The sequence below is a fragment of the Dendrobates tinctorius genome, unplaced genomic scaffold, assembly GCF_039654945.1.
Source record: "Dendrobates tinctorius isolate UK_male_01 unplaced genomic scaffold, ASM3965494v1 ptg000202l, whole genome shotgun sequence".
NCBI classification, from domain to species: Eukaryota; Metazoa; Chordata; class Amphibia; order Anura; family Dendrobatidae; genus Dendrobates; species Dendrobates tinctorius.
The window spans coordinates 499,140-515,212 of NW_027361869.1; the positions used below are offsets into that span (position 1 = coordinate 499,140).

General features: G+C 49.6%; 1 protein-coding gene across 3 annotated transcripts in view; it reads right to left on the bottom strand.

The window, feature by feature from the left end:
• Positions 1 to 3,812: 3,812 nt before the first annotated feature.
• The window catches only part of LOC141057033 (uncharacterized), a 140,270-nt gene continuing 128,009 nt past the window's right edge, over positions 3,813 to 16,073 (bottom strand). For all 3 annotated transcript variants that reach the window (XM_073553527.1, XM_073553525.1, XM_073553526.1), the window contains exons 3-5: positions 8,873 to 9,478; positions 6,696 to 7,229; positions 3,813 to 5,051 (exon numbers count right to left, since the gene is read on the bottom strand). In XM_073553527.1, coding sequence (XP_073409628.1) covers positions 4,383 to 5,051; positions 6,696 to 7,229; positions 8,873 to 9,478 — 1,809 coding nt within the window. In that variant the 3' untranslated portion in view covers positions 3,813 to 4,382. The remainder of the gene's footprint in view (positions 5,052 to 6,695; positions 7,230 to 8,872; positions 9,479 to 16,073) is intronic.

The window sequence follows — 16,073 nt, forward strand, 5'->3', positions numbered from 1 at the left end:
ACGCGCAAGGGCCAGGTTTCCGCTCTCTCTATCCTCTTCCAAAGAGAGCTAGCTTCTCTACCACAGGTCAAGACCTTTCTACAAGGGGTTTCCCACGTGGCTCCTCCTCATCGTTCGCCAATAGACCCGTGGGATCTCAACCTCGTCCTTAGCGCGCTCCAGAAGGCGCCGTTCGAGCCTCTCCAGGACATTCCTTTGTCCCTTCTCTCTTGGAAGGTCACCTTTTTGATCGCCATTTCATCCATCAGAAGAGTTTCTGAATTGGCGGCCTTGTCATGTTGTTCTCCTTACCTCATTCTTCATCAGGACAAGGCCGTCCTCAGGCCCGTTCCTTCCTTTCTTCCAAAGGTGGTTTCCGCTTTCCATATCAATGAGGATATCGTCCTTCCTTCTTTTTGTCCGGCTCCATCTCATCCTCTTGAGAAGTCTCTCCACAAACTGGACGTAGTTAGAGCCCTGCGTGTCTATCTTGCCAGGACCTCTTCCTTTCGTCTGTCCGATTCCTTGCTGATCATCTCTGAAGGTCGCCAGAAGGGCCTTCCGGCTTCCAAATCCACGATCGCTCGCTGGATTCGTTCTACCATTCTGGAAGCGTATCGTCTTCAGGAAAAGCGGCCCCCTCCGGGAGTAAGAGCTCACTCCACCCGGGCTGTGTCGGCTTCGTGGGCTGCTCGTCACCAGGCCTCGGTCATGCAAATTTGCAAGGCTGCAACCTGGTCATCTTTGCACACCTTCACGAGGTTCTACAGGGTTCATACCCAGGCTTCGTCTGATGCTGTGGTTGGTAGGAAGGTTCTGCAGGCGGCGGTGGCGCACCGGCCGACCTGAGCCTTTCGGTTACTTTCGTTCCTTTTTGCTGTTCCCACCCTTGGGACTGCTTTGGGACGTCCCATGGTATTCTGTGTCCCCCAATAAGGCGATAAAGAAAGATGGATTTTTGGTTCTTACCGTAAAATCTCTTTCTTGGAGCCTTCATTGGGGGACACAGCACCCTCCCTGTTTAAGTTGTACCGTGTTGGGTCTTAGAGTCCCTTGTTGGGTTGGTACATATGTTTCGAGTTTTTCTCGTTGCTTCTCCTACTGCTTTTTCACCAACTGAGGTGCTTGGTGCCTGTCGGTGGGTGTATACTGCCGGGGAGGAGCTAATTTTCTGTTTTTGCATAGTGTCAGCCTCCTAGCAGCAGCAGCATACACCCATGGTATTCTGTGTCCCCCAATGAAGGCTCCAAGAAAGATTTTACGGTAAGAACCTAAAATCCATCTTTTTTTCATTTTATTTGCATATTATGGTGGAAAATAAGTATTTGGTCAGAAACAAAATTTCATCTCAGTACTTTGTGATATATCCTTTGTTGGCAATGACAGAGGTCAAACGTTTTCTGTAAGTCTTCACAAGGTTGCCACACACTGTTGTTGGTATGTTGGCCCATTCCTCCATGCAGATCTCCTCTAGAGCAGTGATGTTTTTGGCTTTTCGCTTGACAACACGGACTTTCAACTCCCTCCAAAGGTTTTCTATAGGGTTGAGATCTGGAGACTGGCTAGGCCACTCCAGGACCTTGAAATGCTTCTTACGAAGCCACTCCTTCGTTGCCCTGGCGGTGTGCTTTGGATCATTGTCATGTTGAAAGACCCAGCCACGTTTCATCTTCAATGCCCTTGCTGATGGAAGGAGGTTTGCACTCAAAATCTCACGATACATGGCCCCATTCATTCTTTCATGTACCCGGATCAGTCGTCCTGGCCCCTTTGCAGAGAAACAGCCCCAAAGCATGATGTTTCCACCACCATGCTTTACAGTAGGTATGGTGTTTGATGGATGCAACTCAGTATTCTTTTTCCTCCAAACACGACAAGTTGTGTTTCTACCAAACAGTTCCAGGTTGGTTTCATCAGACCATAGGACATTCTCCCAAAACTCCTCTGGATCATCCAAATGCTCTCTAGCAAACTTCAGACGGGCCCGGACATGTACAGGCTTAAGCAGTGGGACACGTCTGGCACTGCAGGATCTGAGTCCATGGTGGCGTAGTGTGTTACTTATGGTAGGCCTTGTTACATTGGTCCCAGCTCTCTGCAGTTCATTCACTAGGTCCCCCCGCGTGGTTCTGGGATTTTTGCTCACCGTTCTTGTGATCATTCTGACCCCACGGGGTGGGATTTTGCGTGGAGCACCAGATCGAGGGAGATTATCAGTGGTCTTGTATGTCTTCCATTTTCTAATTATTGCTCCCACAGTTGATTTCTTCACTCCAAGCTGGTTGGCTATTGCAGATTCAGTCTTCCCAGCCTGGTGCAGGGCTACAATTTTGTTTCTGGTGTCCTTTGACAGCTCTTTGGTCTTCACCATAGTGGAGTTTGGAGTCAGACTGTTTGAGGGTGTGCACAGGTGTCTTTTTATACTGATAACAAGTTTAAACAGGTGCCATTACTACAGGTAATGAGTGGAGGAAAGAGGAGACTCTTAAAGAAGAAGTTACAGGTCTGTGAGAGCCAGAAATCTTGATTGCTTGTTTCTGACCAAATACTTATTTTCCACCATAATATGCAAATAAAATGAAAAAAAAACAGACAATGTGATTTTCTGGATTTTTTTTTCTCAGTTTGTCTCCCATAGTTGAGGTCTACCTATGATGTAAATTACAGACGCCTCTCATCTTTTTAAGTGGTGGAACTTGTACTATTGCTGACTGACTAAATACTTTTTTGCCCCACTGTATGTACTGCAGGCAGAAACCTACTATCCAAATTCTGCAATTTTTCTGCATTTTTTTTTTTGCTGCTAAGCTTCTTGGAACTGAGTGAAACTAAAATTAGGCTAAGTGCACACGTACCGGAACTCTCGCGGAAATTACCGCGAGAATTCCGGAATTCCAGTCCGCGGGAAAATCGCATTTTAAATTCCCGCGGAAAAAATAGCATTTTGCAAGCGTAATTAGCTTGCAGAATGCTAGCGTTCTCCAAGCGATCTGTAGCATCGCTTGGAGAACTGATTGACAGGTTGGTCACACTCGTCAAACATAGTGTTTGACGAGTGTGACCAACTTTTTACTACTGAGGCCGCCTATCCAGCATTAGTAGTAAAATATAGAATGTAAAAAAAAAATAAAAAACGGTGTTATTCTCACCCTCCGACGTCCCGCGCATCCGTTCCCAGTAATCCTTTGCGAAAATGCCCGCGATGACGTCAGTTCTCGCGGGATCGCGACGTCTCGCAGTAATTCGCGATGACGTCGCGCGAATGACCGCGAAAACGGACGTCATCGCGAGCATTTTCGCAAAGGACTACTGGGACCGGAGCGTGAAGAGAAGCGGGAAGACTGCGCGGGACGTCGGAGGGTGAGAATAACAATATTTTTTATTTTAAATTCTATTTTTTACAGGGATATGGTACCCAAAGCCCGGAGGACAGTCTCCTCTCCTCCGGACCGTGGGTACCATCCGCAATTGTTCTGCTTACTTTCCGCATGGTGTGCACAGCCACATGCGGGAAGTAAGCGGAACAATGCATTCCTATGGGTGCGGGATCGCCGCGATTCCGCAAATTAATGAGCATGCTGCGGTTTTTACCGCGAAGCGATTCCGCCACGGTAAAAACCGCAGCATTCGCACAGCATTGCGGAATCCCATAGGAATGCATGGGATGCTTATTTTTCGCGGCAAAATCGGGCGGTTAAAACCGCCGCGGAAACGCGAAAAAAATGCAACGTGTGAACTCAGCCTTACAGTAAGAATGTAGATATATATAAATATTTTTTTTTTTTTAGAAAAAGCACATGTGAAATATAAGGAAAACAAATGCACCATCTGAATTAGTGTAGAAATGCAATTTTATTATTGTAAATTGCTGCTTTTGTTTTCGATGTTACATCAAGCCTTACAGGGGGTGAAGACCAACGTATTTATTCTCCTAAATCTCTATTTAGTGTCAGAATCTAAATTATTTTCTGATAAACTTGAATTAAAAATTCCCTACCATTCCCCAACTGCTTTTCTTTTTTCATTTGTTTGGATGACGTCTCGTTTGGGAATCCCAGTGTATGCTGCAAAGCGTCATCAGTGCCACTTATTTCAGGGGCTGGGCACAATGACAGCGCGCGCTCTTCTGCCTGCTCAGATCAGCAGTAACAACTCAAGAGAATCAGATTACCCAGCGCACAGAGAGCATTGACGTCACTAGCAGGAATGGCGCTGGTTTCCTGCACGCCGGGTACTCTTACAATGCCCATGTTGCAGGATTGTCACCACAGATCTGAGCCCGCGAGAGAGAGTGCGCTGTCATTGTGCACAGCGCACAGGGACTAGCATAAAAATGAGCGCGTTATTTAGAGCGCAACTCTCCGTACGCCAGGCATGCCATCAATATTGGGAACACTGTATAGCTACTGTTGCTGGGCCTCCAGCGTGACCTGCCGGGCAGCTGCAACTGCGGAGGAAGGTGGCTGCACCGTTGGCTGGGAAGGAGAAACCACAGGTAACGTATTGGATGGCTTTCCCTGCGATGCCACATTGGAAGGCTGAGTCCTGGCCACGTTAGGGAAGCCTGGTGAGGCCATTCCTCCAGGAGACGACTGAGGGGCAGGCTGTGGGGTTTGCGGAGTGCTGGGCTGCTGCGTGGGCGTTCCAGGAGTTGCCGATGTAGGGGAAGGTAGCGGTTGCTGCAGTTTGTGTTGGATCCGCAGCTTCTGTTTCATGTTGAGACAGAAAGGGACGGGGCACTTGTTCTCCTGGCAGTGTTTCGCATGGTAGCAACACAATGCAATAAGCTGTTTGCAGACAGGACACCCTCCATTTGTCTTGCGCTTGCAACCCTTTGTATGCTGAACTTGCCGCTTCATCTTCTGACACGAAGGAAGTGAGCAGTTGGCGTTGTGACACTGACAGGCATGCACCAGTGACTGGATGCACCTCTGGATGCTCAGTCGCCACGATTCCTGGGGGCTCTGGGATTGGGCTTCTCCTTGACTATTGCCCTCATCATCCAGACCCCATTTGACCATCTCGTGCTCGTGATTCTTCGTGTTGTAGCAGTTCACACATAGATCATAATCCTGCAAAGGAGAGAAAGCGTTAACCTACCGTAGTAGACAATGTAAGTGCACCTCGCATATAGACAGTGCCCTCGAGGCCCACACTCAGGGCCGCCATCAGGGCATTACTGCCCTTACTGCTGTATGGGGCCCGGTCAGCAGCAGTACAGAGGGGCCCGCAGTTCCGGGACCCCACTCTTGTGCTTCTGCTGTTTGGGCCCATCGTGCACTAAAATAATGTGCACTGCGGCGCACACGTTGGTGCTGGGGCCCGGGAGCCTTTTTGGAGCTGTCCAAGGCCGTCTTACCTAGTTGGCTGTGCATCTCCTGACCGGCTGTAGCTACAATGCATGGGGTCCCGACAGGTCCTGACTACAGCCCATACATTCTAGTCGTCTCAGTAGTGAATGCGCTAGAATGTATGGGCTCCTTTCAGGTCCTGACTATATCCCATACATTCTAGCTGCTTCACTGCTGAAAACACTAGACGCCCCGGGAACGACTGAGGTCAGTGTAAAAAAAAAAAGTTTTTATTTTTTAAAAAGGGTGAGGTGGGGGGGGGGGGGTGAGACTGCAGATGATGAAATGATAGGGGGCTGCAAATGACGTAAGGGGGACTGCAAATGATGAAGTGGGGGTGATGGGGACTGCAGATGATGAAGTCGGTGTGATGGGGACTGCAAATTAAGTGAGGGACAGGGGACAGCAATTGAATTGAAGGTGGGGAGAGAACATGGTGAAATGAAGGTGGGGAGAGTAAATAATGATGAATTTTGTGGGTGGGGGAGTAAATGATGTATTGAATGTGGGGAAGAGCAGTTGATAATGAATATAATAATAATAATAATCTTTATATAGCGCTAACATATTCCACAGCGCTTTACAGTTAGCACACATTTTCATCACTGTCCCCGATGGGGCTCACAATCTAAATTCCCTATCAGTATGTCTTTGGAGTGTGGGAGGAAACCGGAGTGCCCGGAGGAAACCCACGCAAACACGGGGAGAACATACAAACTCCTTGCAGATGTTGTCCTAGGTGGGATTTGAACCCAGGACTCCAGCGCTGCAAGGCTGCAGCGCTAACCACTGAGCCACTGTGCTGCCCTAGATAGAGGGTGAGAGAGAGAGAAGACAAGCCAATGAATTGAGGCAGAAGGGGCATGTAACTATAATGAATCGGGGTAAGGGTTTGAGCGAGAGGCACATAGTGGGGGGGCGTTGAGGATAAAGTGACTGGCAATGAATTGGGGGAAAGAGTAAAGGTGCTAATTAATTTATATATTAAAAGTGGAAAGTGTCTATGTACAGATAGTGGGGGCACAGTGGCAGATTATAATTTATATTTGGAATGGTGGGTTGCATAATAACCAATTATATATTAATGGTGGGTGAACGTCTGTATTCAGATGTGTAGTGTAGAAGAAAGGGGAAAAGTGGAGAATGTGCTCTGGAAGTGGTGCTCTAGGTAACTGTGTTATTTTATGCAGAGACGAGTCCTGGCTGAAAGAAGTGATGCGGTCTGTGCTGGATTAAAAAGAAACACAAAGATGAAGAACTTCAGCTAGAGACGTCACTGGTGAGTCAATGTGTTACCTGTACACTGACACTATACACTGTATACAGAGCTCCTGTGTATAATGCCACTGGTGATCACTGCATTACCTGAGTCCTGGCCCTGTTATGGAAGCCTGGTGAGACCATTCCTCCAGGAGACGGCCGAGGGGCAGGCTGTGGGGTTTGCAGAGTGCTGGGCTGCTGCGTGGGCGTTCCAGGAGTTGCCGATGTAGGGGAAGGTAGCGGTTGCTGCAGTTTGTGTTGGATCCGCAGCTTCTGTTTCATGTTGAGACAGAAAGGGACGGGGCACTTGTTCTCCTGGCAGTGTTTCGCATGGTAGCAACACAATGCAATAAGCTGTTTGCAGACAGGACACCCTCCATTTGTCTTGCGCTTGCAACCCTTTGTATGCTGAACTTGCCGCTTCATCTTCTGACACGAAGGAAGTGAGCAGTTGGCGTTGTGACACTGACAGGCATGCACCAGTGACTGGATGCACCTCTGGATGCTCAGTCGCCACGATTCCTGGGGGCTCTGGGATTGGGCTTCTCCTTGACTATTGCCCTCATCATCCAGACCCCATTTGACCATCTCGTGCTCGTGATTCTTCGTGTTGTAGCAGTTCACACATAGATCATAATCCTGCAAAGGAGAGAAAGCGTTAACCTACCGTAGTAGACAATGTAAGTGCACCTCGCATATAGACAGTGCCCTCGAGGCCCACACTCAGGGCCGCCATCAGGGCATTACTGCCCTTACTGCTGTATGGGGCCCGGTCAGCAGCAGTACAGAGGGGCCCGCAGTTCCGGGACCCCACTCTTGTGCTTCTGCTGTTTGGGCCCATCGTGCACTAAAATAATGTGCACTGCGGCGCACACGTTGGCGCTGGGGCCCGGGAGCCTTTTTGGAGCTGTCCAAGGCCATCTTACCTAGTTGGCTGTGCATCTCCTAACCGGCTGTAGCTACAATGCATGGGGTCCCGACAGGTCCTGACTACAGCCCATACATTCTAGTCGTCTCAGTAGTGAATGCGCTAGAATGTATGGGCTCCTTTCAGGTCCTGACTATATCCCATACATTCTAGCTGCTTCACTGCTGAAAACACTAGACGCCCCGGGAACGACTGAGGTCAGTGTAAAAAAAAAAAGTTTTTATTTTTTAAAAAGGGTGAGGTGGGGGGGGGGGGTGAGACTGCAGATGATGAAATGATAGGGGGCTGCAAATGACGTAAGGGGGACTGCAAATGATGAAGTGGGGGTGATGGGGACTGCAGATGATGAAGTCGGTGTGATGGGGACTGCAAATTAAGTGAGGGACAGGGGACAGCAATTGAATTGAAGGTGGGGAGAGAACATGGTGAAATGAAGGTGGGGAGAGTAAATAATGATGAATTTTGTGGGTGGGGGAGTAAATGATGTATTGAATGTGGGGAAGAGCAGTTGATAATGAATATAATAATAATAATAATCTTTATATAGCGCTAACATATTCCACAGCGCTTTACAGTTAGCACACATTTTCATCACTGTCCCCGATGGGGCTCACAATCTAAATTCCCTATCAGTATGTCTTTGGAGTGTGGGAGGAAACCGGAGTGCCCGGAGGAAACCCACGCAAACACGGGGAGAACATACAAACTCCTTGCAGATGTTGTCCTAGGTGGGATTTGAACCCAGGACTCCAGCGCTGCAAGGCTGCAGCGCTAACCACTGAGCCACTGTGCTGCCCTAGATAGAGGGTGAGAGAGAGAGAAGACAAGCCAATGAATTGAGGCAGAAGGGGCATGTAACTATAATGAATCGGGGTAAGGGTTTGAGCGAGAGGCACATAGTGGGGGGGCGTTGAGGATAAAGTGACTGGCAATGAATTGGGGGAAAGAGTAAAGGTGCTAATTAATTTATATATTAAAAGTGGAAAGTGTCTATGTACAGATAGTGGGGGCACAGTGGCAGATTATAATTTATATTTGGAATGGTGGGTTGCATAATAACCAATTATATATTAATGGTGGGTGAACGTCTGTATTCAGATGTGTAGTGTAGAAGAAAGGGGAAAAGTGGAGAATGTGCTCTGGAAGTGGTGCTCTAGGTAACTGTGTTATTTTATGCAGAGACGAGTCCTGGCTGAAAGAAGTGATGCGGTCTGTGCTGGATTAAAAAGAAACACAAAGATGAAGAACTTCAGCTAGAGACGTCACTGGTGAGTCAATGTGTTACCTGTACACTGACACTATACACTGTATACAGAGCTCCTGTGTATAATGCCACTGGTGATCACTGCATTACCTGAGTCCTGGCCCTGTTATGGAAGCCTGGTGAGACCATTCCTCCAGGAGACGGCCGAGGGGCAGGCTGTGGGGTTTGCAGAGTGCTGGGCTGCTGCGTGGGCGTTCCAGGAGTTGCCGGTGTAGGAGAAGGTAGCGGCTGCTGAGGAACTGTCCGCGTGCTCATACTGGCCATATGCTTCCTCATCAGCTGCGCCTGCTGCAGTCTGGGTTGGATCTGTTGCTGCCGCAGCTTCTGTTTGATGTCGAGACAGAAAGGGACGGGGCACTTGTTCTCCTGGCAGTGTTTTGCATGGTAGCAACACAATGCAATAAGCTGTTTGCAGACTGTACACCCTCCATTTTTCTTGCGCTTGCAAACCTTTGTATGCTGAACTTGCCTCTTCATCTTCTGACACGAAGGAAGCGAGCAGTTGGCGTTGTGACACTGGCAGGCATGCATCAATGACTGGATGCACCTCTGGATGCTCAGTCGCCGCGATTCCTGGGGGCTCTTAGATTGGGCTTCTCCTTGACTATTGCCTTCATCATCCAGACCCAGACCCCATTTGACCATCTTGTGCTCGTGATTCTTCGTGCTGTAGCAGTTCACACATAGGTCATAATCCTGCAAAGAAGTGAAACAGTTAACCAACTGTAGTAGACAATGTAAGTGCACCTCGCATGCAGTGCTCTCGAGGCCCACACTCATTGCCGCCATCAGGGCATTACTGCCCTTACTGCTGTATGGGGCCCGGTCAGCAGCAGTACACAGAGGGGTTCGCAGGTCCGGGGCCCCACTCTTGTGCTTCTGCGGATTGGGCCCCATTGTGCATTAAAATACTGTGCACTGCGGCGCACACGTTGGTGCTGGGGCTCGGGAGCCTTTTTGGAGCTGTCCAAGGCCGTCTTACCTAGTTGGCTGTGCAGCTCCTGCTCGGCTGTAGTTAGAATGTCTGGGCTCCCAGCAGGTCCTGACTATATCCCATACATTTTAGCTGTCTCAGTAGTGAATGCGCTAGAAATTTGTATGGGCTCCTTTCAAGTCCTGACTATATCCCATACATTCTAGCTGCTTCACTGCTGAAAACACTAGACGCCTCAAGAATGACTGAGGTAAGTATAAAAAAAAGTTTTTGTTTTTTTTAAAAGGGTGAGGTGGGGGGGGGTGAGACTGCAGATGATGAAATGACAGGGGGCTGCAAATGATGAAGTGAGGGGGACTGCAAATGATGAAGTCAGGGTGATGGGGACTGCAAATGAAGTGAGGGACAGGGAACAACAATGGAATTGAAGGTGGGGAGAGAAAATGGTGAATTGAAGGTGGTGAGAGCAAATAATGATGAATTTTGTGGGTGGGGGAGTAATAGAGGGTGAGAGAGAAGACATGACAGTGAATTGAAGCAGAAGGGGTATGTAACTATAATGAATCGGGGTAAGGGTTAGAGCGGGAGGCACATAGTGGGGGGCGTTGAGGATAAAGTGACTGGCAAAGCTTTGGGGGAAAGAGTACAGGTGCTAATTAATTTATATATTAAATGTGGAAAGTGTCTATGTACAGATAGTGGGGGCACAGTGGCAGATTATTATTTAAATTTGGAATGGTGGGTTGCATAATAACCAATTATATATTAATGGTGGGTGCACGTCTGTGTTCAGATGTGTAGTGTAGAAGAGAAGGAAAAAGTGGGGAATGTGCTCTGGAAGTGGTGCTCTAGGTAAATATGTTATTTTATGCAGAAACGAGTCCTGGCTGGAAGAAGTGATGGCGGTCTGTGCTGGATTAAAAAGAAACACAAAGATGAAGGACTTCAGCTAGAGACGTCACTGGTGAGTCAGTGTGTTACCGGTACAATGACACTATACACTGTATACAGAGGTCCTGTGTATGATATCACCGGTGATCACTGTATTTCCTGTACACAGACACTATATACACAGCTCCTGTGAATAATGTATGGTGCCCCTGAGGGTCCAGTCACCACAGAGATACTGCACCTCACCCAGAGGTGTGGTATCCCACAACCAGATAAGGCGAGTGCACCGACCAAATTCCAACACCCACTCCCCACACAAACCAGAAGTGTAGCAGAGCACCCTTTATGGCTCCCTGCTCGGAACACGAAGAGTGCTGGGAGGTGGGTGGAGCGTAGTTTAGGAGGGAGAATGCTAGAATTATTAGATAGGTTAGTTCCCTTAGAGGGAGGGGAGCAGACGGACGTGTTTTGAGCAGCTCCTGACTTGCACCAGGAGTTGCCGTACGAAGTGGACTTAAAAGGAAGGTTCTCCATGGGAGAGATTGGTTCTTCCAGAGACACGGTTGGAAAGTGTATCCCGTAGGGTTTCGTTCCACACCGACTGCCGTCAGGTGGAAGAAGGAACCAGACTGCGCACAAAGGGAACGGCCCCTAGCCTAGATCGCATTCCTCAGGGTGCCACTAGCAAGCCGATAGCGTTGGTTACTTTATGGACCATCGCCCCTACCACAGTTGATCCGACTGGAAAGGCGCTATATTGAATCACAGAAATGGTGAGGCGTTGTCTGAACAGGATTCGCAGCTGCTGGCCTAGAACGACAACTGTGAAATGCTGGAGTGGAAGGAAGGAGTTTAAGCAGCAAATTGTTTGGTAATGACCAGGAAAGGCACACACTGACAGGGAAAGCTGGAAATGTGCATTTATTCGGTCGTCCATGACAGCACCACCTGAGAGAGGGGATCCGCCCTTCTTAGGAACAGGAAAACCTACAGATACAAAAAGGGCGGCACCTCTCCCACGCATCAGTTGGTTTCCTGTTCCTAACAAGGACAGAACTCCCTACAGATCGTCCGTCATGGATAACCGAATCCCAGGCCAGCGGACCGACTCAGGTAGCGGGGGGTTCTCCTACCTCGGTCTCGCTGGGGGCCCTGGATGCGCCACGGTGGGTCCGGGTAGGATTTCCACGGCAGTGGTAAGAGCAGGCGGAGACAGGGTCCGGCGGTCGCCTTCTCCACGGGGCCGGTGAGGTAAGCGGTGCCCCCCTGTGTCTCCTTCCCCCGGGGGTACGGTCCGTTCGGGCGGGCGCCGCCAGCGGTGTCCCACAAAGGGAGCGGCGGTTCCGAGCCGGCGGCGCAGTGACGCGGTGAAGGGGGCGGGGCCTAGCGCCGAAACCGGAAGTTGGATGCCGGCCGGCTTCCTGTTGTGGTGGACGCGCGCCGATGCGCGCCCGCCGCCTGAGGGGGCCGGGCACCTGAAGGGGAGGGGGAGGATCGCGAGGAGCGGTCCAATGGGGGGCCCGAACACCGGACAGAGTTCCTGCTAATCCGGAGGGGGAGCCTTCTTAAGACAGAAGGCATTGCTGCTGAGGTGCTTCTGGAGGCCCAGCGATGGACACAACAGAAGCCCCCATGGACCCACAAGAGGTGCAGCCCGTGGCAAAGCGCCCCAGTGACCAACCTAAGAGGCGGAAGGAGGGACGTTCGAGTGGACAGAGCCACAGCAGTTCCTCTAGGTCAAAGGATCCTCCTGCAGCCCCCCATGATCCGGTACCTGTCCTCATCTGCAAGGGTAAGAGATCTACGAGAATGTACCCTGATGCAGTGTCCCCTTATGTGTTTGATTCTCAGGGGAAGAAGGCCACAGGGAAGCAGAAGCACAAGGAATGTGCCCTCTGTAGTTGCCCCTTACCAGATGGCCACCCCAAGAGATTGTGTCAGTCTTGCGTGAGACAGACGGTAGGGACGGAGATGAGGGGTAGAACGTGAGTGGAGTATCAGACTCTTACACTCTTCCCTATTTATGCAGGTAGCGGAAGAAGCTCCAAGCTTCGCTACAGACCTGAGGCAATTAATCAGGACTGAAATTAAAGCCCTATCAAAAGAAGATTCTTCTAAAAGAAGACGAGCTAGTGTTTCAGGCTCAGAGTCTTCAGTCGGCCCTAGGAAGGAAGATATCTCCTCAGAGTCCTCGGCCTCCTCTTCTTCTTCCGAAGCGGATTCCAGCCGGTTCTGTTTCCCCTTGGACCAAATGGATAAATTAATTAAAACCATAAGGTCAATCATGGGGGTAGAAGAAAAAAAGACAGAACTGTCTGCTCAGGACATTATGTTCGGGGGTCTAGACCCTAGAAAACAAAGGACTTTTCCACTAAACGAAAGAGTCCAGTACCTGATAGACAGGGAGTGGAAAAAAACGGAAAAAAGGGGTTCTATGCCGCCTGCTTTCAAGCGTAGATACCCCTTTGAGGACCCAATAGTAAGTCGATGGGATAAGGCCCCCAAGCTGGATGCAGCGGTAGCTAAGGCCTCAAAAAAGTCATCTATACCCTTCGACGATATGGCCTCCCTTAAAGACCCCCTAGATAAAAAGGCAGATTCCTTTTTAAAGGGCACATGGGAGATGTCAGCAGGCGCCCTAAGGCCAGCAATAGCAGCCACGTGCGCAGCCAGATCCATGATGGTCTGGCTGGATCAATTGGACTCTCAGCTAAAGGATGGAACCTCGCGAGCCTCCATCCGTAAGTCTCTTCCAATTATCCAGAATGCTGCTGCCTTTCTGGCAGATGCCTCGGCGGACTCAGTAAGAATGGCGGCCAGGTCTGCAAGTTTGTCTAATTCGGCCCGAAGAGCCCTCTGGTTAAAATGCTGGCCGGGAGATATCCAAGCCAGGTCCCGTCTCTGTTCTATCCCCTGTGAGGGTGAATACTTGTTCGGCTCCGTTCTAGACGAACTATTAGAGAAAGCCGGGGATGAGAAAAAGAAATTTCCGAGTCTGCCGAAAACATCCTGGAGACGTCCCTTTTCTAGGAAAGGGTATTCCCGCAGGAGACAGGCCAGAGATCAGAACAGATGGGACAACAAAAAAACCAGAGGTACGGGCTTCATGTATGGAGAAGGGGGGCGCCAAGAAGGTCCATCACGGGATAATAAGAAGCCACCCCAATGACTAGTGGCTCCGGTAGGAGGAAGATTATCTGCCTTCTACCCGGCCTGGGCCAGAATCTCGAATAGCAGCTGGATACTGGGGGTGATAGCTACAGGACTGCACCTAGAGTTCTCCTGCGTTCCCCAAGATCGGTTCAAGGTAACTCCACTCAAATCTTCCCCGCTAGAACAAGCTGCCCTGGAGACCGAGGTCCTCGAGCTACTGGACAAAAAAGTCCTGACGAGAGTTCCAGAGGAAGAGAGGGGGAAAGGCTTCTATTCCCCCCTGTTCTTGGTCCGTAAACCGGACGACTCATTTAGGGCTATATTTAACCTCAAAGCCCTCAATAAATTCCTGGTTGTACGTCCATTTAAAATGGAAACAACACCGCAATAAAAATGCTGTTTCAAAACTGCTTCATGGTGGTCCTAGATCTGAAAGACGCTTACTACCATATACCGATTTGTCTAGCACACCAATCTTTCCTTAGACTGGCGGTTCAGTTGGATGGGTCAATCCAGCACTTCCAGTACGCGGCCCTACCCTTCGGGGTGGCGGTTGCGCCCCGAGTATTCACCAAAGTGATGGCAGAGGTGATGGCCCATCTGCGCGAGCTAAACATTCTAGTCGTCCCCTATTTAGATGACCTCCTTATAATAGGCAGTTCAGCCGAGCAGTGTTTAGAACAATTACAGAAAACAACGGCGGCTCTAGAGCGGTTGGGATGGCTACTTAATATCAAAAAATCCCGTTTGCAGCCATTAAAAATTCAACAATTTCTAGGCCTAACCCTAGATTCTAAAAAGCAGGAATGCTGTCTGCCCCCAGAGAAGCTGCTGCACCTGCATGGCCGGGTCCTGAACGCTTCCAACAACCCCTCCATGTCCCTCAGGAAAGCCATGTCCCTATTGGGTTCCCTCTCATCCTGCATTCCCGCAGTCCAGTGGGCCCAAGTTCATACGAGAACTCTACAGGGCGAAGTTTTATGGTATCAGAGAATCCTGGGGGGTAATTTAGAAGGTCGACTGACCTTATCCAGAAACACAATAGAGTCCCTGGAGTGGTGGCTAGAAAGAAATAACTTGTCTAGAGGGGTCCCTTGGGAGTATAACATTACCCGCGTGGTCACCACGGATGCAAGTCCTTCCGGTTGGGGGACGCATATGGAGGAAATTCTGGTCCAGGGCCTATGGGAACGAGATCAGATACAAATGTCTTCTAATTTGAGAGAATTAACAGCGGTAGTACTCGCAGCTAAAGAGCTCCTTATGTATCTACAGGGCCATCACGTACGAGTTCTCTCGGACAATCGAGTAGCCGTGGCCTATATCAACCACCAAGGCGGAACTCGATCCAGAACTCTGATGAATGTGGCAGGACAGTTGTTCCAGCTAGCAGAGCGTCATTTTTTATCTCTCACGGCTCTTCACATAAGAGGGAAAGAGAACGTCGCGGCAGATTTCCTAAGCCGCAATCTGTTAAAACAAGGAGAGTGGGCCTTGAACACCTCCATTTTCGTTCAGATTGTGCAGAGATGGGGTCAGCCAGAGGTGGATCTATTCGCCACCAAGAACTCGAAAACGACACAGTTTTGCTCCCTAAATCCCAGGGAGACTCCTCTGGCAGTAGATGCGCTACTGATAAAATGGGACTTCAGGCTAGCCTACGCCTTTCCTCCCCTATCTCTACTTCCTCTGGTGTTGAGGAAGATCAGGAAAGACAGGGCAAAGGTCATAGTCATCGCCCCGTTCTGGCCCAGAAGAGCATGGTTCTCGAACCTCAGGATCATGTCGGTAGACGATCCTTGGGTTCTCCCGGACATCCCGGACCTTCTGTCCCAGGGCACGGTCTTCCACCCTCAGGTGGCTGGCCTACATCTCACGGCGTGGAATTTGAGCAGTCACTGCTAGAAAGTAAAGGCTTCTCCCCAGACCTAATTGACACTCTACTAAAAAGTAGGAAAGTGGTGACAACTAAGATTTACGTCAGAATTTGGAAGAGGTTCCTCGAAAGCTCAAATATAAATACTAATGATTCCGTCCCCATAGGCCAGATCTTGGAATTTTTACAAAAAGGGCTGGACTTGGGTCTCTCCACCAGTACCCTTAAAGTACAGGTATCCGCCTTAGGGGCCCTCTTTAGCTGCAACATCGCGGCTAATTATTGGGTCAATAGATTTATCAAAGCAGCGAGTAGATCCAGACCAATAGTAAAGAATAGACTCACGCCATGGGATTTGAACCTAGTCCTCACAGCTATGACAGAATCGCCATTTGAACCCATCTCGTCAGCCTCTATTAGGAGCCTGTCCCTCAAAA